This window comes from Rhinatrema bivittatum, chromosome 15 (genome assembly GCF_901001135.1).
Source record: "Rhinatrema bivittatum chromosome 15, aRhiBiv1.1, whole genome shotgun sequence".
Classification (NCBI taxonomy): domain Eukaryota; kingdom Metazoa; phylum Chordata; class Amphibia; order Gymnophiona; family Rhinatrematidae; genus Rhinatrema; species Rhinatrema bivittatum.
Genome location: NC_042629.1, coordinates 77394599 through 77422096, shown reverse-complemented (window position 1 = coordinate 77422096; position 27498 = coordinate 77394599). Strand labels below are relative to the sequence as shown.

Genomic DNA, 27498 nt, shown 5'->3' with positions numbered 1-27498 from the left:
CTAGCCGGGGGGAAAGGGTCATGTTGAAATCCCCATCTACAGTGAGATATCCCTCCCCTTCTTTTTCCAATAAACTAGATAAGCTATCAAAATTGAACACTGCTCAACATTGGGAGCATAAATATTTAGTAGAGTGTATGTTTCTCCCCCTACCACTAATTTCACCAATAAGAATCTGCCCTTTGGATTGGCCACAGTACGAGTAATGGAACAATCAAAGGATTTCAGGAAGAGAATCCCCACCCCAGAGAACTTGGCTTCTTCAGAAGCTGGTGCAAAAAAGCAGGAAGAAAACATGGGTCATGCCAAAACACGTTCATAACATCGTTTCAAATGTGTTTCCTGCAATAATACCAAGGAAGCCTTAGAATCTTGAATCTCAGATCTAAGGAGTTGTCTCTTACGGTGGGAATTCAGCCCCTTTACATTCATAGATAAAATCCTAACATGTGCATCATTTACTATGAATACCATATGTTGGCAGATAGTCTGGAGAAATAGACCACTCATCTTAAGATTGTAGGATCTCTTCTTCCTGCTAAAGCCCATCCCTCTGAGTCAAACACCCAATCCCTCATGTTTTGTAGGATCACCTCTCCCACAGTAATAAGGAGAAAAACATAAGAAACACCACTAATAGTAAAAATAATAGCAGCAACAATGACAAAAATAAACCCCCCTCCCCCCAGATCCAGCCGCCACTGAGCAGTAGCAGAACTGCCATCGCAGATGGAGCTGGTAATTCGCACAGGCATTGAGCCAACTCCCTCTGAGCTCACATCTTATACTATGAGGCATCCATTTACACATTCCAACAGACTATCCCACTGTCAAGAGTAATAAGAGACCTACTAATAGCTGCTTAAGATCACTATCAAATCAAGGTTCATCTAGTGCCAGAGTCTTTCACTAGGACGGGATCACCCGAGTGCCGTTGCAGTCTTCTTCCACTTTTCCCCACTCTTTGCTACCATGGGGTATCTTCGCGTGCTGGAGTAGGCAGAACCGAGGAAAATGTTGGCACCTTGACTGCGACACCTTCTTCTTTCAAGATGGCCGCTGCTTCGATCAAGTTAGCTTTGGATGTGCTGCCTCAGATTGTGATGGCGATCCCAAAAGGGAACGGCCAATGATATTGAATCCTTCCTTGCGCAAGACAGGATACTTCTCAAAATTCCAAGTGCTTTTTAATGGTTATCGGAGGATAGATCAGTAAACACTGAGATGGAGTTGGAACTCACACACTACGATTGTTGACGCCAGACAATCGCAAACACCCTCTCCTTCACTGGTTCCTTATAACACTTCATGGTTCTCCCCCTCTCTATGATTATTCTATACATAAACACATTCAATACCTGGCTATTACACAACCGTCTAAAACTAAACCCTTCCAAAACAGAAATTGTCTACCTAACATCTATCTCTAACCCCACAACTGGTCCTCCCTCTCATCTCTCAATAAATGACATATCCATCTGTGATGTCCTCGGAGCAGTCTAGGACTGGGGAAGGCCGGAGAACAGTCCAAGTGTTATGTGCCCCGCCCGCGGCCATCCCATGCACAGGCCTGCTCACCTTCATGGTTCCACAGCGGGTCCCGGAATGACCTCCCTCGCGGTAGTTGTCAGGCCTTCTACTGCACACCAGGCCTCACGCTGAGGCTCGGTGTCCTCTGCCATGTTAGCCACGCCCCTACGCACGCACGGACCGCCCGGACTCATGTAGGGCCAAGGGCGGGTCTTAGCTCTGCGGCATACCCTGATTGATCCCTCGATATAAGTTCCTGTCTATGCTTCCTTGTCTTGGCAATCGGGTCAGTTTGTTCTAAGATTGCCTCTGCGTTTGTTCCTGCTCCTAGTCTTGTTCCAGGATCCTTCTGTTCCAGTTCTGTTCCTGCATTCGTCTATTCGTCTACCCAGGTAGTACCCTCGGACTGTCTTACTGGTACTGACCTCAGCTTGCTTCTGACCTGCCTGAAGACCTCAGCCTGCCTTGACCTCGTCTGACCTCCGGTACCTGACCCCTGCTTTACTGACCATTCCTCGGACTGACCTCTGGATCTTGACTTTTGCCTGCCTGACCTTGTCTCCAGATTCTGGCTCTGTTCCTCGCCTTGTCATCACCAACTCTGCTCTGGTTCTCCTTGTTCCAACCAGCCTCCAACTTCGAACCCGATCGCGCTCCCCCTGTGTCCGTGGGCACGCCGGACTTCCATTCTTTCAGGAGACCCTGCAAGGCCCACCTTAGTCCAAGCAGCCCAGGTCCTTACGGGCTCCTCCCGGGGGGATCTCAGGCTTCCACTGGTGAAGCTCTTCTCAGCCTCTGTCTCCTCCAGTGCTCCGCCCCCTGGGGGCAGTTACCTTCTGTTCCCTTTCGGGAGGCGTTCCTTCACTATCCCAGATCAAGGGTCCACCCCCGAGCGCAACACCAGGCTGGAGTCTGGTCTGCTTTTCACCAGTTTATTTACAGAATTATAACAGAAGCAAAATGGCTGCTTACCTCAGCAGACTGACAAGACAAGAAAACTTCCAAAAAGACATATAGCACTTAATTACAGCTTCCTTCTTCCTGGAGCCTTCCTCTCTCTCTCAGGGCCTCACCTTTTTCTCTCTTACCTCAGAGAAACGCCCCCACCCGAGGATCCCCTTCCTGACTGTTTTAAGGTGGACCGGGCCAGATAGCTGGAGCTGGTCCCTTAAGGCAGTCTGAGGCTGTCATATACTCTATCACATTCCCTCCCCCCCTCAGCTCAACCTTCCTTAGTTGAGTGCCTGCCTGAACAAGGGAGACTTCCCTAAAAAGAAAGTCTGCATTTATGTTTGCTTTCCCTGCTCTGTGTCGGGCTTTAAAGTCAAATGGTTGGAGTGCCAGAAACCACCTCATTATTCGTCCATTGGACTCCTTATTCCGAGCGACCCAGACAAGGGGTTGGTGATCTGGTACCAGAGTGAACTGGCGGCCCAGTAGATAATAACGAAAAGCCTCCAAGGCCCATTTGACAGCTAAGGCCTCTTTCTCTATCATTGAGTAGCGTCTCTCGAGGTAGTAGCTTCCTGCTAATGAAGGCTACTGGGTGTTCTTCGTCCTCTTTCTCTTGTATGAGGACGGCTCCTAGCCCCACCTCTGATGTATCTGTCTGTACTATAAAGGGCTTAGTAAAGTCCGGACTTAGCAGAACAGATTCTGAGCATATGTCTTTCTTTAAACCCTGGAAAGCTTCCTCCGCCTCTGCAGGCCATCTAACCTTCTCTGGTGCTCTCTTTTGTAATAGGCATGTGAGGGGTTCCGCTTTTTCTGAACCTTTTGGTATGAACCATCGATAGTAACCGATGAGACCTAAAAAGGCTCTCACCTTACTCTTTGTCTATGGACCGGGACTCGGGTAATTGCTTCTATTTTCCGCACCTGTGGGTGGACTTTTCCTCTCCCAAGAGAGTATCCCAGATATTGTACTTCTTGACCCCCTAATTTACATTTCTTGGGGTTGGCTGTCAGTCTAGCCGTTCGTAGACTTGTAAGTACTGCCTGTAATTGCCTTAAGTGTGTCTCCCAGTCTCCACTGTAAATGACGATGTCGTCAAGATAGGCCGCTGCATAACTCTGATGTGGGCGTAGCAAGCGGTCTACCAAGTGCTGGAAGGTAGCTGGAGCCCCATGAAGTCCAAATGGCAGGACCATAAACTGGAAGTGTCCTTCCGGTGTTGAGAAAGCCATCTTCTCCTTCGCAGTTGGCGCCAGGGGAACTTGCCAGTATCCCTTTGTCAAATCAAGTGTGAAGATGAACTGGGCAGTTCCCAAGCATTCAATGAGTTCATCCACGCGGGGCATCGGGTATGAATCCAGCTTCGAAGCCTCATTGACCTTCCAGACGTCAATACAGAACCGGATACTACTATCCGGTTTAGGTTCCAGTACAATAGGCGAGGACCATAAGAACATAAGAAATTGCCATGCTGGGTCAGACCAAGGGTCCATCAAGCCCAGCATCTTGTTTCCAAAAGAGGCCAAAACCAGGCCACAAGAACCTGGCAATTACCCAGACACCAAGAAGATCCCATGCTACTGATGCAATTAATAGCATTGGAAAGGGTTTGGGTGTCTGCAGAGTATGAATTACTGTCCCCATTTACCCCCTGGTACTGAGTCCCACATGCCCCACTCTCACCAGGACCCTGTGACGATGCTTCTCCTCCTTCCTTATAACGCAGTGTTGCTGACCACTGCAGGCAAAATATAGAAAACCTGGATAAGCACAGAAGATCTCTGAAGTAAAGTGGTGAAGAGAAAGCCAGAGGTTACCTGGGGCTGCGGCATAAGAGAAGCAGATGTGGCAGACGGGACAGCTCTGAAAGCCCCTTCTCTACCACCATACTACAAACATTTAGTGCCCTTCTGTATCCAGGGGCTGACCCTCTCCCTTTCCCCAAGCCCCCGATGATAAAAAAAAATCCTGAACACTATCCAAGATAGAATAAACTTTAATTGTTTGTCAAGTAAAATTATCTACAGCATTAAAATAGAAAAGTGACTTTTAAAACTTTACAAGCAATGAAGAGAGAGGTACAGGTTTACGAGCAGTTAAAATGTGGTCATTTTCCTAGATAGGTGGAAGACTGCACTTTCAAGGCAACAAAAACTAAAAAATTCTCTGTGCAAAGTTCAAAACATCTCTTGTGCAATTCTCAAATATCCCAACTAAAATGGAAAACAGCACAAACTGCAGAATGTGCTACAGCCTCCTGCTAAGAAAAGACATTTCTGTCCCTTGCCCAATTTTGCCACCATATGGAGCTTTGAAAACAAACCTAGGTGCCCCTATAGCAGCTGCTTAAATCAATCATGAATCTGTAAATTAACACCTGAATGACTGCTCATAAAAACATCATCCACAGTGTCTGACAGGAGAGGACACAGCACAGTAACCGTAACAGCCCAAAACTCATGCAGCACAGGCAATAGGAAGGGTGAAGTCCCTGGCACAGCTCATGTTCCCTTCGCTCCATAGCCTGGCGGCAGGTAAACTTGCCCTTCTCCTCCTAAGAAATCCAGCCCTTCCCAGCAGGGTATTCAGATTGCACCAACATTTACAAGGAATCGAGGCTGGCAGGCACATCCAGCAATTAAAAGCTGCTCAGACAAATACCCCATCAATTAATGTCATAACACAGAGGATAAGAGGAGGACATGCAGAGACACAAAATGTATGGACTCGGAATAAATAAGGAGCAGAAAGGTAGTGGGACAGTGGAGCAGATGAAAGGGTTAATTCAGGGTCTCCAGATTCTCCTGTCCACAAAGCTGTCCCAGCCAGCATCATGATTTCTCACATCTCCATGCAGCTCAACCTGTGCCTTTAGCTGGAGTAAAGATTCACAGCGCCCAACGAACCAAAGGTTTACCAGAAAACTCTACCGACAAATACGTTATCAATGGGAGATGGCGAGAGACTCAGCCACAGCCCCAAAACATTCTTGGGTCAATTAAGCTGCCCCAGAGGCAATGAAGGAGCAATTAAACCCAGTTCTGGCAAGGATCTCATCCACCAAAGGTCATGCAAAATTGCACAACGCATGTGAACATAAATGGTCAAAGGGCCTGGTCTGATAGAGAGCGAGAGCAGAGCATTCTGTAGGTATCCTAGCCCCATGACATGTGGGATGCGGGGTGGCTCAGAACAGTCTCCTGCGAGTGTCACTGGTACAGAAGATAACCTTTCAGGGAAGCTGGCAGAGGAAGGGCATGGATGTCACTCAGTCTGTCTCTGCCCAACGTCCGCCGCACAGATTGCCGGCACAGATCCATGAGGGGTAAAGGCTCCGCTGCAAGAAATGAAAGAAGCTTTAGCATAAAAACAATAGCAAGAGAGCTGCAAGACTGTACTCTATAAACAGAACCCCAATGCTACCAGCTTCAGTTAGGTGATCTGTGCACATAACTCTAAACAATTAATGCTCCTGCCCTCCAGCATCCACTATTCCAGAACTGAGACAGCCTGCCTTCCTCCCATGCACCTCATACACACACACGTGCACAGCTTGATTCATAGACAGGAAGTGTGGAAGGTTTGAGATGGGCGGGGCCAGGCTCAGCTTTCATCTGTGCACAGAGGTAGGAGCAGAGTCAGGTGTGAACCCACACACACACACACACACACGCGCGCGCGCACCCCTGGATGAAAGCCACGTGGCTGCCCTTGTCTCAGGGTGAGCAACTCCATCACTTCCTCCAAGGGCTGGGAAGGGGAGGGGAGCCCATCAACGCTTCCTCAGCTGAGCCAAAACAGACATACACTGCTTTCTCAGGTCTCAGAAAAAAAAGGTGGCAGAACACTGTTCTGGATTGCTCTGCCAGAAATTAAACCCTTGGTAATGGACCCACAAAGAGTTGAATTAGCGTAAGTTTGAAAGTTGTGAGCAGTAGTGCCATTCATGAAGGCCAGGGTCGAAGCCTTGACGATTGGCACTTCTGCTCACAACTTTCAAACTTGTGCTAATTCAAACCCTTTTTGTGTCTGTTCTTTGCTCTGCTCTGCTTCATGGGGGGGGAAGGCCTGGATTAGAGAGCAGAGTAGCTCTTTTCTTCTCTGTGTGCCTCAGGCTCACCCACTCTTCTTCTCTTTCCTGCAGGCTGCCTGGAGGGGAGGGGCTTGAGTAGGACACCCCTGCGGCTCTGCCTCCTAAACCTGAACAGAAGAGTGTGAGGGTAACACTACAAAGTAATTTAAGCCCGATATCACATTTTAAGTGTTTGTGCGCAAACAGTGTACAAATAAAGTAAACATGCCTGTGACCAACTTTGTTTTATTGTTTTCTGTTTAAAAATGTGAGAATAAGGGTTTTTGAAAAATTAAAAAATGTACTCTAGTACCATTTGAGCATCTTATCACATGAGTGTTCACATATATCTAGTGTACAAATATCTCTCTCTCTCTGTGTGGCTCACCTAAAGGATCATCAAGAGACCCTCCAGCATCTTTCAACCAGTACCTCAGAGCCCCCTCCCCTGCCAGAAGATCATCAAGGCAAGGGGCTCATAGGTCCTTTTACCGCCAGAGGAAATATTACTCTCCCATGCCTCTAGAGGCCGCAGCCAGCGCCTCAGCCGAGCCCCGCTAAGGGGTTGTGACAGAGAGAGGGAGCACAAGTCCAGTCACTATGGCCTTGGTGCCGGCCCCTCCAGTAGGAGGCGGTCTACGATTCTTTCTGGATTGCTGGCTAATGATCAGTTTGGACCGATGTGTCCTTTCTATCATTCGCAGAGGATATCGTTTAAACTTCTTCAGTGCACCCAGGGATGCTCCCCTGTGCCACTTTTGGGGTTAGCCTTCCCATCAGGAAATACTGTTGTCATATAGGCCAGGGCGATTAAGCTAGTTCCTCTGCGGCAGCAGGGAATGGGATTTTACTCCCGGTATTTACTGATCCCCAAGAGGACCAGGGGACAACAGCAATACTGTAAAAGCATGGGATGAGGGCTGCAGTTGTGAGGATGGCACAGGAAAGGCAGAGATCAAGACAAGTCTGCAGTATTACAAGAGGGAAGAAACGGGCAGAGACTGGATGGGTTATGGGGTCCATTATCGCTTCTCCATTTCCCTGAACGCACAGTCTTACTGTATTCAGGGCAGAAATCAATGCCCAGAATAAGCTTTTATTTACACACATTTAGGAAAATATATGTACTATCAGCTTTCTGCAGACAAGAACAGTGCAACAAGACGTTTACAGCTTGGAGAGGTGAAGGGGGAACCACACAAGAGTCTTAGTGTAGCACAGAGCTAGGGAGGGCCCCCATGTATACCAGGACCAATTACAAGCCAGGGTGGCAGAACCCAAAGAGTTGCTGGGCATTGGGGGAAACGTGCCTGCACGTCGACTTGGAAGAAAGAGGAAACGAACCCAAGAGCTGGCTCAAGGAGCGATACAGCCGGCAGCCAGGACACTGAAGGCCGCAGTATGCCTGGTTGAGGGTTGCTGGCAGCAGAAGTACATCTCTCTCCATCGGCAAGATTTGCATTGGTTACCAGTGAAATTTGGGATTAATTTTGATTATTTTAGTTTTCAGAGCGCTGCCATCTTATTTAGTAAATCTTTTGAAATTTAGATCCCTGCTCATTCTTTGTGGTCCAGTGATATAAGAAGGGAGAAGCTTTTCCATGATGGGACCTAAGCTCGGGCACTCTTTGCCAGAGAATGTGTGTGCAATTGATTTTTAGAATAAAAAGCTTATTTATTTAAGCAGACTTAACTTGGAATAAGTAAGTTCTCATCGATAGCTTGCATACATCAAACCTTATTGTAGTTTAATCATTTACTGTATTTTGTGATGTTGTAACCCACCTAGTACAATTGTTTTGCAATAGGCAGGATACAAGTATTAATAAATACATAAATATCATGCAGTGTGGATAGAATAGCTAAGCAGCCATCTCCGAATCTGTTATTTTGAGTGCTGCTGTGATGTAGACATTGCTTTGGTTTAAAGCAAGCAGTAAATGGGCAAGTGAGCAATAAGTTTGTTAAATTCTGTTTAAGTGACTTGCTTTTAGTAGACAGTAAACCGCCCCGCCATCAAGCAGAAGAGCTACTTACGGTCAAGCCCATTCAGGTACCTCATCTGGATCTCACAGTGACCCCACACCGCACTCACTATAGGGTACAATTTCTTCCCCTTCAGTCCATGAAAGGCCACGCCCATGTACTGCCCGTCCACGACGTAACTCAGTGTCCCCTCATCCATGTCCAGCACCACCAGGAAGGAGTCCGGCACGATGAAGGTTTCATTCAGCTCCAGGAACGCAGGGTAGGTTCTGCTAGGCAGGTTCTTGCTGTCGTGGTACAGTCTGTTGCGGCCCAGGTCCCAGCCCCAGGACTCACTATTATTCCCAATCAGCGTAGTATATCCCACAGAATGCAACGGGGCCTCTGCTGTGGCCACGCCCACCACCGCATGGGTGCCCCGCTGCCGCATCACCCACGTGATCTCCCAGACATGCAGGCCACACGTGAAGCCCACCCTGCCGCGGATGGCATCTGTACTTTGCGCCACAGGGTGCCGGTGGAAGATGAGCTGGTTGTCGTCCTTCACAAAGACATTGAGCGAACGGTCATAGTTGTTCCATGAGTGCTGCAGCTGCACCTCCTGGGAGGCAGCTGGCATGTCCAGTATGAGATCCAGGCGTGGCGGCTTGCAATAATCCAGCCCCTGCAGCTCCTGCTTAAGCGGCCGGTACGCAGGGTCCCTCATATCCACTGTCTTTATTCCACCCGGGACCTTCTGGCCCATGTTCTGCTGTAATGTCTTGCCTTGCTGCTCCACCCAGTCCTCTCCGTAGGCAGGAATCCTGCCGTTATTGGGTAGACCCCTCGGGATGTGTACAGGTCAGGGCTGCCTAATGGAAAGAAAGACAAAGCAAGTTAAATATTAGCCCAAAACCTTGTATGGCCAATCTCCTGTAAGCAAATTTCTATGGCATGAGAGCTGCTGCACACAACTTAGGGGCCGATGCACTGTATAACCCGCAATCGGACACGGGTTAAATAGGCGCTGATCCACCCCCTAATGCAATAGGGGAATTAGCGCCTATTTAACGCACGTCTGACACGGAGTGAATGGGATAGCGCTCATCACATGCAAATGCTTGTAAATGAGGCTATTATTCATTCACTCCCAATGCAAAAAGATCAATGTGTGTCTCAGATGCACATTTATCACTCAGCTGTTACCACCTGCCTGGAGCAGGCATTAATAGCTGAGCATTTTTCTGTACTTTTAAAAGTTTAAAAAACACAAAACTCAGCTGGCCGCATTGAAGACCGATGCCGGTATGCGCGGCATCTGTTTTCATAACTGGCCGGCTGCATTATGAAAACAGACGCCGATAAACTCAGCATCCGTTTTCACAAGTGGCTGACTGCAGTTATGAAAACCAACACCAAGTTTATTGGTGTCAGTGTTCATAACCGGCAAAACGCCGGTAATGGCAGGGTCGCGTTAGCAAGGAGGCACTAAGGTCGCCCTAAACTCATTTATACAACTGACCATACCCCCTCAGCTAGGGCAGAGAAGGGTGAAGGAACAGGTGTGCTGGGACTCACTGGCAACAGCCAGGGGAGAGGCTGGAGTCAGATTCACAACAGTAGATTAGCATGCTTAAACTATGCAGTTGTTCCACCATAAACTGTGTGGGATTTCAGTTTTTAGTAACTCATGCATGGAAGGTTTGTTTCATTTGCACTTGCCTCTAGTCAGATAGCAGATACAGGGTACACAACTTTCTCTCTATAGGGAATGTAGGTATATAAACCGTTTCTCCCTCCCTTAGAGGATTAAATCTATCACATACAAATCCCGCCAGGCTACACCACCCTGGCTCCGACAGCAATAATGTATCCTGCAATGGCTGTAACCTAGAACAGAATTACACCACCAATTAAATGCTGTTAAAAATGTGTGTGTAGCTGAAAGTCACCCTTTAAACCCTGAACTCCCAACCCACATTATCGGAAAGAGCTCCTTATTGATAGATCTGGAAAAATGAGGCCTTGGCTCACCCCAGGAACGGAGGACACTGACCTGCTGGCACATTTACCAGAGACTGAGCAATCTGTAATGACAGCAAGCTCTGATCTTCATCCACAGAAACAGGGCTGATGTCCCTTATTAGTTAGCAGACACCCCGGGAAGGGTCCTTGGGCTTCACTCACAGGACAAAAGCTAACTCAGATCAGTGCTTGCTGCAGGACTTGTCCCCACCAACTTCCTGGGAAAGGAGACCCCATCAATGCCTAGAGCACAATGAAGGTGGAAAAGGGTCTCCATGCGCCATTCTGCCAATACATCCCAATTAGCACAGTACGCAGGATTTACTAATAGCAGTAATGACCTGGGCACTGGAGTAGTGTGCAAAGCCAAGAAGCAGGGGGAACCACCGCATCAGTCTCCAGCATCCTCAGCAGAGTTATCTTCAAACGGAATGGCCGCTGCCTGCGAGCTCTTCCACAAGCCGCTCGAGACAGGCGACCTGCTTCTTTTGGACCCCTCCTCTCTTCCTCAGCAAGAAACTGCCTTCTCAGCCCTCTCTCTCCTTCTACCACTGTTTGGCTGCCCCACAAAATGTACCATAGCACCACAAAAAAATGAAGATAATCCATGATTACACCTGAGCTGCACAGACTCACAACCACACTGTCAGCAATGACGTGAAATGGTCTCCAGCTAGGTGCTTTAACTTAACTTCTACCCTGACAGAGGCGCTAAAAAAAAACCTACACTAACTGCTCTCCCTGCTAGCACAGCTTCAGACATTGCACAATAGATAATTGCCTCTTTTACATGCATTCATGCTAAACCTGATGTGGGTTTTTGCACATGTTTTTCCCCACACTAAATGCATTAATACATACACTTGTGAGACTAGCAGATAATAGAAGGGCCAGGGGGCACTCCATGAAGTTAGAAAGTAGCTCATTTAGAACAAATCAAAGAAAATTCTTTTCCACTCAGCGCATAGTTAAGCTCTGGAATTCATTGCCAGAGGATGTGGTTAAAGAAGTTAGTGTTAACTGGGTTTAAAAAAGGTTTGGATAAGTTCCTAGAGGAACTGCGATGATGGTAATTAATAAGCAATAGTAGTTTGTGATTTATCTAATGTTTAGGTACTTGCGACTTGGATTGGCCACTGATGGAAATATAGGATACTGGGTTTGATGGTCCCTTGATCTGACCCAGTATGGCATATCTTATGTAGCATAGAAAACCATGCAAAATTACACCCAAAAGCCCATTGCCTGTTCTAGTCTGCTAAACCTAAGAGAGAAAGCTACATGCTGAAAATGTACAGGCAGATTCCAGCAGAGTTTGAAAGAAGGGCCACCCACTAACTTAGTATTTAGCATAACCATATAGCAGCACTGTATGCAGGCAGGCATCTCAGTACTAGAATAGCAAGAGGTGCCAGAGCAGGTGCACTGTCAGAACTGGGGTGGGGTCAGTCAGTTCTGGAACAGCAGAAGCTTTAAGGCAGAAGTAATGTCTGATAGTCACACTGCAATGCATATTACACATTTGTGCAAGGTAGGATAATATTATCAGTGTTTGCTCAGTGGAGTGTAGCAATGATACACCAGATGACCTCTACAGATTCCCCATTCTGCAGTATCTTATCAACAAGCTTCTGATAAATAATACAGAATCAGTCAAGGCTGCTGAGTTAATGTTTCAAGATGGAGGTCTGTAGTAGGGCTGTCCATCTGTTTACACAAGTAGGGCAAATAGCATCTTCTAATCTCATGGACAGAGATCTCCGGGAAGGAACCTGCTAATGGAGGGGTGGAGAGCAGCCAAATCAAGCTAACAACAAGGGAGTAAAACACATGAATTGATTTCAGCACTTATTTTCTTAACACAAAAAATGTTAACTCCTGCTATAGTAAGCTAATAGCATACAAATGCATTCGGAGTTTGAAGAAAAAAAAAGCACAAATCTAAAAATGAATGCAAATGAGGAGTAGATAAAGTAGGTTTAATGCATGCAAATCAAGCTTTAGGTGCACGCAAACAACGCACGCAACATGACAGTAGCATACATCATGTACTCATAGGTTGTGCACACAAAACCCACATAAAATGTCTTGTGTGTACAGGACCTGCATTTCCAGCATTAAGAAGACAGAACTAAAGCAAAGGCACCTTTCTGCACGGAGATTTACACGAAGAAGCCTAAGACATGTGCACAAAACTCCTTGCTCGATGCACAAAACCGAGCCCATCAGTGACCAGAGCACAGGCAGCCCCCACCATCGCAAGCCTGGGTATCTTGCCATCACTATCTCAAGGGGGAGGAGAGCAGGAAGGGTGGGTCTGATGCCACTGAGGGCAGGACTGGCATCCCGGGGGGGGGGGGGGGGGAAGCGGCAGGGTTCTCACCCTAATTAACCCTGCAAAGGGGGGACAGTGAGGCTCCCGTCTCCATGACTTCCTGCAGGGGACGGAGCGCCTGCTTTGCAGCTCTCGGGCACTCCGGGGCCCTCACACTGACCTCCGAAAGGGCTGAGAGGTCCGACCGGTTCCGCTGACCCCCCGACACCGCTCACTACAGTGGAACAGAAACCGAACGCCGCCCGCCTCCGACTCACCGAGGGGGCCCCAGTCCCCCGTGCGCCGCCCCGCGGGAGCCCTGAAGAGCGCGCGGCCTTCCCGACCACGCCCCCGTATCACGTGCGCCGCCGGCACTGCACCCTCACGTGCTAGTTAAATAGCCCGAGGAGCCAATCCGGAGCAGGGGGCGGAGCCTGTCCCAGGACCTGCGGGAAGCTGCGCGCGGCAGTAATTGTACAACAGCCAATACAGACGGAAATTGCAGCATTTCAAAATTAGCCGCTGAATTCACCCAAACCACAGCTGCTAGGATGCGCGTGCACAATTGGAGGGACTGTCTACACGTGGGTGGGTAATTGTGCAAATACTTTCAGGTTACCTACAGCCAGTGCTTCCAGCCTTCCAAAAACCTTCACCTGCAAAGGGGGAAGGCAAACCAGTGCTGCCTAACTCCAAAGTGAGGGACCCTTAGTGGCCGAATCCAGCTGTTTAGTTTTGGAAAAAAGGATGAAGGCCTTTGGCAGCTGTTATGACCCTGCCTCTGCTGAAACTCCCATTCCTTGCATGAGATGATATTAGCCTCTCCAATTAGTGTTCATATTCTCTTATTTTCTTCTGTATTCTAATTCTATTACATCATCACTAAAACTTCACGCCTAAAGTTCACTTTCAGATAAACCCCCCCCCCCCCCCCACACACACACACACACACACAGTTCTTAATTCATGGGGTACATTAGGAGGAGTGGCCTAGTGTTTAGAGCTGAGTTCAAATTCCACTTCTTCCACTGATAGGCCTCATGACCTTGGGCAACTCACTTGATCTCCCATTACTTCAGGTGCCCTTTTAGACTATACTCTTTAGGGCAGAGACTTATCACCATTGCACCGGACTACAAATGAAAGTAGGCAGGAAGGTTTGTCCCTTTCTCCTAGCTCTGGCAAACTACATCTGTGATGATCTGCTCTTTGTAACAGGATGCTAAAAGGAAGACAGTGAAAGACACAGACTCCACTGGATAGCAAATCTTTTATTAAATGAAAACAAAAATCTATTGCAAGTTAGGAGGACAACAGTTAACTGCAGATCGCTCAAACGTAAAGAGCTCTCCTCAAGAATAAGATTAAGGGCAACTCTCCTGCTAGGGAGACAAACAATTACAGGCTCAGGCCTTCATGAAGCAGGGAGAAGCACCAAAGGTAAGAAAATAGCTACAGTTTGAGGATAGTTTTTCTGGAATGCATTTATTTGTAATGGGTTTTATTGTTATAATCACTATGCTTTGGAGATAAGTATTTTAGATGTATTTTGGCATCAGTTTCTTACGTAGTTTGAACTTGTTAGTTTTGGTTTTCGCTTTATGTAAAATGTTTTGTATTTTTATGTGGTTGAATGAATTCTGCTTTGAACTTAACTACAGACAAGCATATTTATTTTATTCGTATTCTGCCTTTTCCTTAGCTAGACTCAAGCTGGCTTACAATCACCTTTCAGTACAAATTACAATCAAAATGTATAATTGCAATGAACATCACCAAAATAAGAAAGAGAGAAACCTGATGGCAGAAAAAGACCATTATGGCCTATTTCATCCGTCCATCAGATACACTTAAGATCTGAGGTAGCTTGTAAGTAAGTATCTAAGATGGAAATAACAGATCTGTAGTGAATAATAAAGGTCTGTTTGATGGGTTGGATATTCAGAATAGGAAGACTGGTGCTTATCTTTTCACATATGTACCATAGTGCAAAGTTATAGGATTCGCCCAGCGGTGGCCAAAGCTGTGGGATTAATGATCAAGAAAGTGTAGAGGAAGGTCAGGCTAAAATGCCAAGCTCTGATGATTTTTCAGGAAGGTGAGGTAAGATGTCTGAATAACTAATTCATTACAATAAATCTGCTCTTATGGGAGTTCCCAGGCCCAGCCATAAGGGGAGAACAGGTCCTGCCCTGCTTAGTTTTACCTCTTGCTGGTGCAGGGATTTGCTCCAATCACCTTATGAGGGTCAGTAAAAATGTATTTTTCACTTTACTATAACTGGATGGAGGTTAGTAGGAAATGTTCTTTGTGCTGGATGTAACTGCCCAGCTGTAGACAGTGTGAGGACTGATCTATATGAACTACTTTCCTCCTTCAACACAAGCCCATAGAATTATACATTGCTGTACATTTTATATTAAATTAATAATGATGCGCATGAATACAGAGCAGATTTTAGTATTCTCTGAGAGAAAAGAAGGGATCCTAAAGTGGATGGGCCCTGTGGCAGGACAGGACTTCCGGGAGTCATCATGCAATGGTAATCCTTGGGGCCCAATTCAGAAGACTTAATGCATGGCCCCCAGCTGAGTAAAGGCTGAACTAAAGTAAATTGGGAGGAGATAGAACACAGGAAAAAATCCCTGGGTAGCTTTAAAGGAAGTTCATAGCACCAGATCCAAGCCCAGTTGAGCTAGAAGTCCAAAAAAAAATCAGACAGCAACTTCCAGGTCAAAAAAATTAGGGAAAGGGTGTAGGCAACTGGTAAAGATCACTGCAAAGATGATGTCCAAGCAGCAGTTTCAGGATGTGCAGGACCTCATGGCAGAGCCGGAACTACACCCGGTGCTGAGCCCAGTTCTGTTTAACAGAGCCAGGTCTTCAATGGTTTCTTCATTTCAAAGGCTGGACAAACCCAACAGCTCACTGCAATCTACTGTGAAATCTCTTTCTAGCCTGCTCTTGGACTCACGTTTTCCCTTACTCCTTATTCAGTAAGGGGCCGAAAACGCGCGTCCAACCCGCCGAACCTAATAGCGCCCTCAACATGCAAATGCATGTTGAGGGCGCTATTAGGTATGCGCGTGGGATACAGAAAGTAAAATGTGCAGCCAAGCCCCACATTTTACTTTCAGAAATTAGCGCTGACCCAAAGGTCGGCGCTAATTTCTTCGGGCACCGGGAAAGTGCACAGAAAAGCAGTAAAAACTGCTTTTCTGTGCACCCTCCGACTCATGGCGATATTAAGTCTGAGGTCCCGAAGAGTAAAAAAAAGTTTAAAAAAAAAATTTGAAGTCGGCCCGCGGCTGTCGGGTGGAAAACCGGACGCTCAATTTTGCCGGCATCCGGTTTCCGAGTCCGTGGCTGTCAGCGGGCTCGAGAACCGACGCCGGCAAAATTGAGCGTCGGCTGACAAACCCGCTGACAGCGGCCGCTCCGGGCCAAAAGGAGGCGCTAGGGACGCGCTAGTGTCCCTAGCGCCTCCTTTTACCCGGATCTACCGCCGGACCTAATTTAAATACTGAATCGCGCGTGCCGGGAGAGTGGGCGTTTGCCTGCTCTCCCGCGGACTTTACTGAATCGGCCCGTTTGATTGGGCAGATAATTTCTGATTTCCAGAATTTTTTTTAAAAGTTCACTAAATTTAAAATTATTCAGAACACTGGGGAAGAAATATTGGCTGGCTTCACCATCAGATATACTAGCAATCTACTGTGAAATCTCTTTCTGGCCAAGGCGTTATTCTGTCAGTCCTGCACAGATGGGATCTAATCCTAGGGCAAATGCCTGAGCAGGGAGTAAAGATGCAATCTGGGGGAAGAGCGCCATCTAGAGTCAAACATCAGGACTTCTTGAGAATTTCATTCAGGCTCATTTACAGGCCAATGCAATAAGATGCACTTAACACGCATCCCATGGGCGCCTGATGCAAAATGTAACTGAGGTACTGCATAAAAAAAGCACACACTAGAGAAGAACCATGCATCCCTAGCACTGAAATACATCGGGCGCATCCGTTTTATGCACTTCAGGACAATTTTGCCCCTTTGCTACTGTGCGTGTATGTTGAGTGTAAGGGGTGTGCTCAGAATTTAAGCCATTACATTATACCTTTTATTTTTAAACACCACAACAATACTAAGTAGGAGAAACCACAGAGGACCATATTTTCTTTTATTTCTCATGAGCCCTTGACTCGTGCATTGACTTAATGTCACCTCCAGCGCTGAAGTTAAATTTGCCACATTAAAAGGTGTTCCTCGGGCACACAGGGATTTTTTGTATTAGGGGTAATAGCTAATAGCCTTATCTATTTGGGGATAGGGAAATACCAACAGTACCTGAATGCAATCCACTTTGAAGTGCTGAAAAAAGTGCGAACAACGGAATATAAATCAAATCTACATGCAATTTACAGATTATGGCTGCTTTCAGCTACTCGCTGGTTTGGGCCTGCATTTTGGATGCGCTAATCTCCTTACCGTATCGGGTATTAGTGAGGAGCATGCCCAACCACGCATATCCTGGGCACACTTTATTGCATAGGGGCCCCTTAGAAAGAAAGGCCAGCAGAGAAGGGGTAGGCAAGACCTTTTGCTTGGACTAACTTAGAGCCCGAGTCACAAGCTTTTCCCCATAGACACAAAGGGGTTGAATTAGCAGAAGTTTAAAACTCCCAGACAGGATGGGAGCAAAGCCTTAGTGACTCAGAGCCTTGGAGAGTGTGACTCCTTTCATCAGGCAAAAGTCAAACAAGCAGGCATGAAAATTAAAGCCCTGAGGTCTGAGTGCAACTTGTAGTTATCACTTATCAGTATGAAAAACGAACAGTGCTAGGAAAAAGGAACTTTCTCCTCCCCTTGGAAAAAGAGTTCTCTACAGTGCAGTTTAAATTCTCACATACTGGAAATCTTTTTCTTCATAAACAGAAAGCTGAACTATCCCCACCACTCATCATAACAATAAATGCTTTCCAGCATGGTAGAAACAGCCTTTACGTGTGTTCCTGAGCTACAGCAAAAACGACAAGGAAACTGCTGGTACCTTAGAGTAACCCAGCCTCATGCATCTGATGAAGCTCAGGCCTCCATAAGATGCCACCAGCCTCCTGGTTGCTTTTGCTGCTACAGACTTACATGGCCACCCCTCTGAAATGTTTCATCACCGTTTGCTACAGAAATAGCAAAGCCTGTGCTCTCAGAAACTCAAAGGTGGAAATCAGTTCTGGATCAGCGAAACAAAGCTTCATAGTCTATGTACCAGAGCAGCTTCCCAGTGCCAGGGTTCACGCCTGTAATGGGCCACTTCTGGGGTTCCTGCTCCACTCTGCTAATCAGTGTGAGGATATCATTCTTCCTCTTTCCAATCACCAGGACAGCGACCTTCTGGGCCTTGTTGATGAGGTGAAGGCTGAAGCTCATTCTCTGGTGCGGTTTCACAGGACTCTCTGTTAAAACCACTAACTGCTCTCCTTCCATGGTCTCCTGCATGCGAGGAAAGATGGATGCCGTGTGGCCATCGGTGCCCACGCCCAGCAGGATCAGATCAAAGCTGGCATTTTTCACCAGCAGGGAAATCTCCTTGGCATAGGATTCTGTGCCACGATCCTCCTCCACACACAGCCGTTGGTTCGTGTGCACTGGCATGGGGTGGATGTGCAGGTACGGGACCCTTATGTGTTGCAGCAAGTTCTCGTGCAGGCTATTGAAGTTCGACTCACGATCGGTCAGCGGCACACAGCGCTCGTCCACCATCCACAGGTGAGTGTGCTTCCAGGGAAAGGTGTAATGGTGTGTGGCCAGCCTCTGCAGTAAGACTGTGGGGCTGGACCCACCGGACAGGGCAAGGTGGAACACACCTGAATGCTTCACGGCCTGCTCCGCTGCCCTTTCAATGTCCTCTGATAGTCTGGCCACCAGTGCCTCAGACCACGCAGTCACCTGCTGGCTTCCCCGAAAGACAGACTTCACAGACTTAAAATGATCTGCCTGGCTGTGCTGCTCAGTGGCTATGAACTGCATAGGCTGCTCCAGGGCAAATGACACCTCGCGTCCTGTGATGACAAAGTCCAGAAGGTTTTGGGTCTCTGTACCACCAGGGTAGAGTCGGGGCACCTCTAGGGCTAAGCTGTCCAGCAGTGGCGTCCAGAAGCGCCAAGATGCCATCAGGTTTTGGGTGGTGATGAAGGCATCATGCCTGCCCTGGTAGATATTGGTTATGAGGGTGGCGTAGGCATCCTTCTCCTCCAGTGGACGGTACACAGAGTATGCAGACAAAGGCTGCCCATACAGGTGCTGAGATGGGTGATCCATTACCTTCTGCCAGCTCCCTTCTGGAAGGCCAGGCTTGAATAAGTTCTGGCTGACCATAATGGCAGGAAACTGAAGTCCTCCATAGCCAATATGGAAGATGATTTGCCTGGGCTCACACTGGCTGCTCCTGGCGTCCCTCTGAGACTCACGCTGGGCACAGAAAGCTTGCTGCTTGAAGAGGACGCGTGCGTAACTCACCCTTTCGTCCAATGCCTTCCCCGATGTGAGAAGAAAGGGCACGCCCTCCCAGCGCAGATTATCCACAAGGACCAGCACACCTGGAAAAGAGAGGCAGGAGAAGGCACTTAATCTGCTGTGAGCTATGTCTGCTATATCCCCCCAGAGCAGAAGAGGGGGGATAATGAGTGGTCCGACCTCTATCCCCACCAAGAAAGAACAGGCACAGAGCTTGGCTCCATGGCCCATCGGCGCAGAAGATAAGGGACGCCGGTAACTCACCTGCAAAAGTCGGAGTGGTGCTGACGTGATTCTCCCCCTGCTGGCGCTCCGCCCTCACCTGCTCACTATACACCTGGTACTGGCCAAGCACAGCACTTGTTTTCTCCAGAGTGCGCAGGGACTTCAGCAGCGCAAGTTTATTTTCCAGAACCTCTCCGGAGTTGCTGGCATTACTGGGGAGCTCCATTGCAATGTATGTGAGGATCTCGGTCAGGTGATTCTGGATGACATCCCGGATAACACCGTACTGCTCATAAAAGCTGGTACGACCTGGAGAGCAGCAGAGAAACAGCTTCTCATTTCATCAACCCTTCAGTGTTATGGAAGAAGTACATCCCACAATGTCAGCCATCTATCCCTAGGAAGAAAGGTCACTACTGATTCATCCAAGAGCCCGGACACCAGGCCACCATCCAGCCATGAGCCCGGGCAGTCAGATCACTGGCTATGCAGCTGTGCGCCTAACCCCACCATCCATCACTCAATGAACTCCAAGAGGGATGACAAAACTTAAAGAGGTAGAGGATTTCAGGGAATATTCAGTTCTTTGCCAGAAATGTCACAACTCCCTTAATTAATCAGAAGCCTCAACATGGTATTCAATGGACACTGTCTTCTGCAGAAGCAAAAGACTTCAGAGTCACCATAGAAAAGGCAAAAGAAACATAGCAGCAGTGCAAACTTCTCACACACCCACACTGGCCCCACCACATGACAGATACAGTGCCAGCTTCCCTCACCCCCACACTGGCCCACCATAGAATAGATATAGTGCAAGCTTCCCTCTCACACACACACACACTGCCCACCACAGGATAGATACAGTGCAAGCTTCCCTCACACACACACACACACACACTGCCCACCACAGGATAGATACAGTGCCAGCTTCCCTCACCCCCACACTGGCCCACCATAGAATAGATATAGTGCAAGCTTCCCTCTCACACACACACACACACTGCCCACCACAGGATAGATACAGTGCCAGCTTCCCTCACACCCACACTGGCCCAGCACAGGACAGATCCAGTGCCAGCTTTCCTCTCACACACACTGCCCAGCACAGGAAAGGTACAGTTCAGGCTGCAGCAGTGCCAGCTTCCCTCACACAGGCTGCGCCAGCAATGCGTCTCCACCCTGCTCTGAAGAGAGAGGGGATTTGATGCCCTGCTTGCGGGGTGGGCACCTGTCCAAAAGTAAACTTGAGATTAGCTATAGTTGACCCCACCAAAGTAATCTCTGACCTTTAGCATCCAATGTCTCCTTCAGAACTATTTCTACTCTCTCAATATGGTGCCGGTTCCAAATAGGGTCCAAAAACTGTCGGTTTTGCAGTCGAAAAGGCAAGATCTCTGCCACAACCTGCAAAGAAAGGAAGAAAGCAAAACAGCAAAGCCCTGTGACAGAAGCGCAAACTTTGCAGGGTGCCCATGGAGCAGCTCCGAATCCAGGCCAGAGTCCACCCAAGCAATGAGGCTCCATCGTGAAAAGCAGCTGCAGGGGCTGCAATCTGCTCACTAGAGATCCCCAGCACCCCGGCAGACAAAGCTTAGCTGTGTTTCAAGGTCCGTGCATCCCATGCCTTCCCTAGTGAAATCCGCAGGAGTGACAGCCAGGTATCCTCTTCTGCTTGCACCATTCAGGCAGATTTGCATATAATCATAATCTCTCATCTCCTTCCAGCAAACAGGAGCTCTTTTAAGTGAAACTCCACCAGCACTGGGATTCTAACTGCCCCCTTAATATTCCTGCAGTGCCTGACAGTTACGGCACTATCTGAATGGGCTGCAGGAGAAAGCAGACACACAAGAGCCTGCAAACACACGGAGGCCAGAGAATCAAACTTCTACCCAACACAAAGACACCAGGACATTTTTCTTTTCTTTGTTCACCCAAGTGCCATGACAAGCAGTAAAACCATGCGCCATGCGCCTCCCACTGCTCTCTCCCATACAGCAGGGATTTTCTCCAGGTCAGACTGAGGGAACAGAAGTGGCAAGTTAAAGAGAAGCCTTTAAGCTCCTCGGCCAGCTTGCCATACAACTCCTCCACTGCAGGTTTTGAAAGAGAGATCAATTCTAGTTAAAGATCTGCTGTCCCTTCTTAGCTGAGATTGAGAACTTTGTCCCATGAGGGCAGGGGCGTAAACACCTTAGCACTCAGCTCCATGGGGGGACATTCTGACCTGTGGCAAAGCAGGAGGATTAAACTTCCTATTGTATCAGAAAGCTGGCACTTACCTGCTTGCCCAGGTAGTGGTCCACCCGGTACATCTCCTCCTCCAGGAAGAAAGCTTGCAGCTCCTTGGCTAGTTGCTGAGCTGACTCGTAGTCGTGCCCAAATGGTTTCTCCAGTACCACCCGTAACCAGGCTCCTGGCTTTGGCCTGCAGCTGCTATTAATATGGCGGGCAATGTCCACATAGGCAAAGGCTGGCACAGACAGGTAGAAGAGTCGGCCAACTTCTTGCAGTCCTGCCTCTCTGAGGGAGTTCTCAATGTCCTGGCTCAGAGACGAGTAATTCTCAACCGTCTTCAGCTGCAGGTAGCGAGTGGACTTCAGGAACTGGTCCTTCAGCAGGGCACATCTGTCTGAGGAGATGGCCAGGGGGCAGCTCAGCCTTTTCAGCACCTCAGCCATTAAATTCTGCCCCTGCTCTGCTGGGGTCAGTGCAGCTCCATGGAAGCTGAAGCTGTGGGCCTCATCTGAGTGATCCACGTAGAGCTCAAACAGACCCTGCCACAAGTACTTTTTTGCCAAATCTCCAGTGGCACCAAGTAAAACTACAGAAACGTGGCCTCGGGATCCCTCTACCAGTGATGGCAAGATTGCAAGGAAAGAAATGATTTTAAGAAGTCCTGCGGGCATCCTGAGGGATCTTGTGAAGGCACTAGAGGAGGAAAGGAACAAGGAAGATGACACCAAGCAGAGCTGAACACTGCTACAACTCACCAACTGCTAGAGCAAGGGTAAAGAATGCATAGGATCCCTCTCAAGCTTCCTCTGAAGAGGAGGGCGCTCAGAGCCTCCCTCTATAAATCATTACACAGACCAGAGTTTGCGCAAACTCTCCAAACATGGATTATCTTTCTTCCTGGCAAAGGGAGGGCCCCAGCATTCCTATTCCCAGCAAAAAGAACTAAATCTACATTCCAGCTCTCACCCATCTGTCAAGCATTTCATAAAATGTCTGAAGTTATTTACAAATGATGGGGGGAGTGTCTGAAACGCCAACTGCTATTCATGAACTCTGCTAGAAGCATCACTGGGAGGCTCTTTACAAAGCTGCGTGCAGAAACCACGAGTTATAAAACAGGGGTAGGCAACGTCAGTCCTTGAGTACTGCAAAGGGGTTTGATGTTGAGGTATACATGAGATGTATGCAAATATCTTGTGCATAGTCCTTGTAGATATACTGAAAACCAGATGTTTGTGGCACTTGAGAACTGCAGTTGCCTACCCCTACCCTCGTTATAAAACATGATTTGGGGCACAAAGCATGATTTCTGCACATTAAATGTGATTTATGGGCGTTCATTTTTTTGTACACATTTTTAGGTTCATGTGCTTTTTTTTTTAAAACTCTGGATTCATTTATTGTATTAAGAGTTAACTATTTTTTTTTTCGTGCTTGAGTAAAGAAAATGTGCCCTCAAGTTCAGTGCACGTGTGTTCACGTTGTATTACATTAGGTCCTATGTTCTACACAGAAGCACAAACTCATTCCTTCTGCATACGGAGCTCCCCATGGTGAACCCTTTTCTCCTGGGGGTCCACTCTATTACCAGACGTACTTGTCTTGAGGTCCAAATTTGTGACATATACTCTTCCATCATGAGACACACCCAGAAATGAAAATTAACTTACAAGAGGGAGAGGAAGACAGCCCAGCAAACGTTGTAACAGGTGTCCCAGGCCAGCACAGCTCAGAACAGGAACAAGATCCCAGGGGGAGGAGCAGCAAACCACAATGCGGACAGGAAATCCTGAAAGCTGCGAGCGCACCCAAAACCCAGCTCTCTGGATCTAAGGCCGGAAGCCTAGCTCCCCGGATCGCCTTCTGTATCTGTTAGGGCCCTTGCAAAGAAGCAGCAGCAGCCGCTGCCCTTCTCCCTTAGAACCGCCCCAGGCTTTGGAGTTCATGGTCACACGAGTGTTATTTAACCGGATAACTTTCACAGTCAATTTCCACGGACACATCAAACACATTGCAACAAGCAAGGTAAGGGCTGCCAGCCAGAGGAGATCTGCAGCCTCCGCCACGCCCCCTTACCTATCCGCGCTCCCGATTGGCTCCAAGCGCCGCCTCTTCCGTCACGTGGCACGGCTGCGGGGCGGAAGCAGAGTAAGTGGAGGGGGCGCGGGGTGCGCACGCGTACGCGTGTTCTCTGTCCTGACTCCTTCCCTTCACAAAAGAACATGAGGGCAGAAAATCGGCCGGGACTGAACCAACCATTCCCCCCCCCCCCCCCCCGATGCCTGCATTCTTCTTCCCTCTCCTGCCCGCCCAGCACTATCCTTCCCTTTCGCTCCCTCCAGGCGCGACCCTAGCATTCTCCTCTCGGGCATAACCCCAGCACCTTTACTGTATTACATGCAGGTACTGGTGTGTGAATAGGTATCAACAAAATAATACTAATGAGGATAGAATAAGAGCATTAAGGCCAATCTCGGATGTCCCTCCATACAAACTAAACACTTCATAATCCCTACCATTCCCTCAGAGATAGATAAGAACATAAGAAAATGCCATACTGGGTCAGACCAAGGGTCCATCAAGCCCAGCATCCTGTTTCCAACAGAGGCCAATCCAGGCCATAAGAACCTGGCAAGTACCCAAAAACTAAATCTATCCCATGTTACTGTTACTAATAATAGCAGTGGCTATTTTCTAAGTCAACTTAATAGCAGGTAATGGACTTCTCCTCCAAGAACTTATCCAATCCTTTTTTAAACACAGCTATACTATCTGCACGAACCACATCCTCTGGCAACAAATTCCAGAGTTTAATTGTGTGTTGAGTGAAAAAGAACTTTCTCCGATTAGTTTTAAATGTGCCCCATGCTAACTTCATGGAGTGTCCCCTAGTCTTTCTATTATCCGAAAGAGTAAATAACCGAGTCACATCTACCCGTTCTAGACCCCTCATGATTTTAAACACCTCTATCATATCCCCCCTCAGTCATCTCTTTTCCAAGCTGAACAGCCCTAACCTCTTCAGCCTTTCCTCATAGGGAAGTTGTTCCATTCCCCTTATCATTTTGGTTGCCCTTCTCTGTACCTTCTCCATCACAATTATATCTTTTTTGAGATGCGGCGACCAGAATTGTACACAGTATTCAAGGTGCGGTCTCACCATGGAGCGATACAGAGGGATTATGACATTTTCTGTTTTATTCATCATTCCTTTTCTAATAATTCCCAACATTGTTTGCTTTTTTGACTGCCGCAGCACACTCCTATGTATTTATCCCGTGCTTTCCTGAATTCAGAGACTGTCCTTGTCTCCTCCATCTCAATGGGAGTCCATTCTATACATGCACTACCCTCTGTAAAGAAATATTTCCTAAGATTATTCCTGACCCCAGAGTTTTATATCTTCTTCCCTCTCCCACTTCTGAAGCCATTAACACACATCAATACTTCTGCTAGTCACTGCCATTGCTGTTTTCTCTACCTCCTTCCAACCTGAACATAGCAGGCTCATAAGAGCTTAATAAATTGCCATACTGGGTCAGACCAAGGGTCCATCAAGCCCAGCATCCTGTTTCCAACAGAGGCCAATCCAGGCCATAAGAACCTGGCAATTACCCAAACACTAAGAAGATCCCATGCTACTGATGCAATTAATAGCAGTGGCTATTCCCTAAGTAAACTTGATTAATAGCAGTTAATGGACTTCTCCTCCAAGAACTTATCCAAACCTTTTTTTAACCCAGCTACACTAACTGCACTAACCACATCCTCTGGCAACAAATTCCAGAGTTTAATTGTGCGTTGAGTGAAAAAGAATTTTCTCTAATTAGTCTTAAATGTGCTACTTGCTAACTTCATGTAGTGCCCCCTAGTCCTTCTATTATCCGAAAGTGTAAATAACAGATTCACATCTACTCGTTCAAGACCTTTCATGATTTTAAACACCTCTATCATATCCCCCCCTCAGCCGTCTCTTCTCCAAGCTGAAAAGTCCTAACCTCTTTAGTCTTTTCTCATAGGGGAGCTGTTCCATTCCCCTTATCATTTTGGTCGCCCTTCTCTGTACCTTCTCCATCGCAATTATATTTTTTTTTGAGATGCGGTGACCAGAATTGTGTACAGTACTCAAGGTGTGGTCTCACCATGGAGACATTATGACATTTTCCGATTTATTCACAATTCCTTTCCTGATCATTTTCTGGTATCTCTGGAGACCTGGAGATTTCATTGAAGTTGCTGAAGTCTCTGGGTCAAACCCAGAGAGTAGGGAAGGAAGAGCTTAGTGACCAGTCTCTGAGGGGAGGGATATTACTGAAGATAGGGAGGGGAAAGAGCTTAGTTTCCAGAGTTAGGGAGAAATTGTCGATGTCCCTTTCTCATGTTTATCATCAAATTCCCCCCTCCCTATATCTCCATCTGCCCTGAAATACACCAAACAAACAATGCCCCTAAACCGCTTAATACTGGCCTGCAAGGAGCCCCTAATAATGAGAGAGAGCTGTGCCTCTTCCAGCTTTGTACCCTGGCAGATGGAGCACAGCCTGTGGCCGCTGCATCTCCTGTCATTGAGCGTGGTCGTCCTGCAGAGGACACGCTCTTTAAGCTTGTTTCCAAGTCAGCTCTTGCTGCTTGGTTGGTTCTTTCTTATTTATGTTGTTTTATTTATTTGCTCATCTTTTAGACTTCTTAAGCAAAACAATTCTACCAAGGGGTTTACATAGCAGCACAAATATAAATTACAAGAAACATAAAACAAGCATAAAAATGGTGAAACGGAGATAAAATATAATAACACAATAAATTCAACTTCAGTTTTAAAATGTATTGCAGAATATATTTAGAGATCCTTCAGTTTTTTCCCCATTTCATCAGATATTAAAACTCCCCTAGATCTGATTAGTGTTCAGATCTGGTTAACTAACAATAAACTGAGAAGGCAGCGTTGAGCAGAATCAGCAGATCTGTACTGCCAGCTTTCCCACTAGTCTGAAGTTGAAGGGATTTTCAACGAGGTAGGAAAGTTGAAATATTTGACTGTGCAGTCTGTTGTACAGAGCTCTGTATGCTTTAGAAATTTAAGCTGTTTCTGAATTTAAACAATTGTCCTCCAGTTCTCCAGACCGTAGTTCTATTGGGATTGGATTATTGCACTGAGGTCTATTGGCTCTTCCCTCATCCACCTCATGGGCTTTGCAGATTGTTCAGAATTCAATGGCACAAGTTGTTACCATCACTTCCATGCATTCTTTTCTCAATGCACTGCTTACCGATAGGATTTAGAATATATTGAAACTATGAATAACGATGCTCCCCAATGTATTAGCAGGCCAGAAAGGAATGGGAGATCTGCTGGACAATGCCTGTCTGATGTCCCGTCCGTGTGTTTAGTGAGGCTGCTAGATTCTTGGGAAAAGATGTTTACGGAACCTCTTACGGGATATTCTCTGAAGAGAGTCCTAACTTTTATATGAGTGAGCATTTTCCCAGAGCTTGGAGAAAGAGTTGCTGCTGTTTTGACCAGACACAGACTTGCTGGTGATTTTAAATGCTCATTTGGTTATTTTTATAAGCTGCTTGGAATGTCAGATAAAGCGGCATAGAAATGTTTCAATAAATAAATACATAAAGTCTGCATTTTATCCTCCTGCTGTGTGAAATGTTTTAC

General features: G+C 47.3%; 2 protein-coding genes and 1 long non-coding RNA gene across 7 annotated transcripts in view; 1 reads left to right on the top strand and 2 right to left on the bottom strand.

The window, feature by feature from the left end:
- The window catches only part of LOC115077053, an 88458-nt gene extending 81677 nt beyond the window's left edge, over window positions 1-6781 (top strand). For all 3 annotated transcript variants that reach the window (XR_003852944.1, XR_003852943.1, XR_003852945.1), the window contains exon 5: window positions 6630-6781. This is a non-coding gene — a long non-coding RNA (uncharacterized LOC115077053). The remainder of the gene's footprint in view (window positions 1-6629) is intronic.
- SPSB1 (splA/ryanodine receptor domain and SOCS box containing 1) lies at window positions 4466-13250 on the bottom strand. Of its 3 annotated transcripts, none has more exons than XM_029579206.1 (3): window positions 13140-13250; window positions 8595-9394; window positions 4466-5822 (listed from the first exon to the last, which is right to left on the bottom strand). In XM_029579206.1, exons 2-3 carry the CDS (start codon window positions 9286-9288, stop codon window positions 5695-5697), a joined length of 822 nt encoding a protein of 273 aa, XP_029435066.1. In that variant the 5' UTR covers window positions 9289-9394; window positions 13140-13250; the 3' UTR covers window positions 4466-5694. The 3 variants fall into 3 exon arrangements, with proteins under 3 accessions (XP_029435066.1, XP_029435065.1, XP_029435064.1); XM_029579205.1 differs by having other exon boundaries at window positions 8595-9396; window positions 13100-13247; XM_029579204.1 differs by having other exon boundaries at window positions 13043-13240.
- Window positions 13251-17023: 3773 nt separating this feature from the next.
- Window positions 17024-23911, bottom strand: H6PD (hexose-6-phosphate dehydrogenase/glucose 1-dehydrogenase). The gene is made up of 5 exons (XM_029578729.1): window positions 23504-23911; window positions 21878-22526; window positions 20882-20999; window positions 19635-19904; window positions 17024-19453 (listed from the first exon to the last, which is right to left on the bottom strand). Exons 2-5 carry the CDS (start codon window positions 22502-22504, stop codon window positions 18093-18095), a joined length of 2376 nt encoding a protein of 791 aa, XP_029434589.1. The 5' UTR covers window positions 22505-22526; window positions 23504-23911; the 3' UTR covers window positions 17024-18092.
- Between the last annotated feature and the right edge of the window lie 3587 nt (window positions 23912-27498).

Bases quoted from the DNA above. Each gene is read 5' to 3' on its own strand.
- SPSB1 (XM_029579206.1), bottom strand. From the start codon at position 9,288: ATGGGCCAGAAGGTCCCGGGTGGAATAAAGACAGTGGATATGAGGGAC. The intron at 5,823-8,594 runs GTAAGTAGCTCT...CATTTCTTGCAG, and splicing joins GTACCTGAATGGGCTTGACC to CGGAGCCTTTACCCCTCATG.
- H6PD (XM_029578729.1), bottom strand. From the start codon at position 22,504: ATGCCCGCAGGACTTCTTAAAATCATTTCTTTCCTTGCAATCTTGCCA. The intron at 21,000-21,877 runs GTAAGTGCCAGC...CTTTCTTTGCAG, and splicing joins ACCACTACCTGGGCAAGCAG to GTTGTGGCAGAGATCTTGCC. The intron at 19,454-19,634 runs GTGAGTTACCGG...TCTCTTTTCCAG, and splicing joins CACCACTCCGACTTTTGCAG to GTGTGCTGGTCCTTGTGGAT.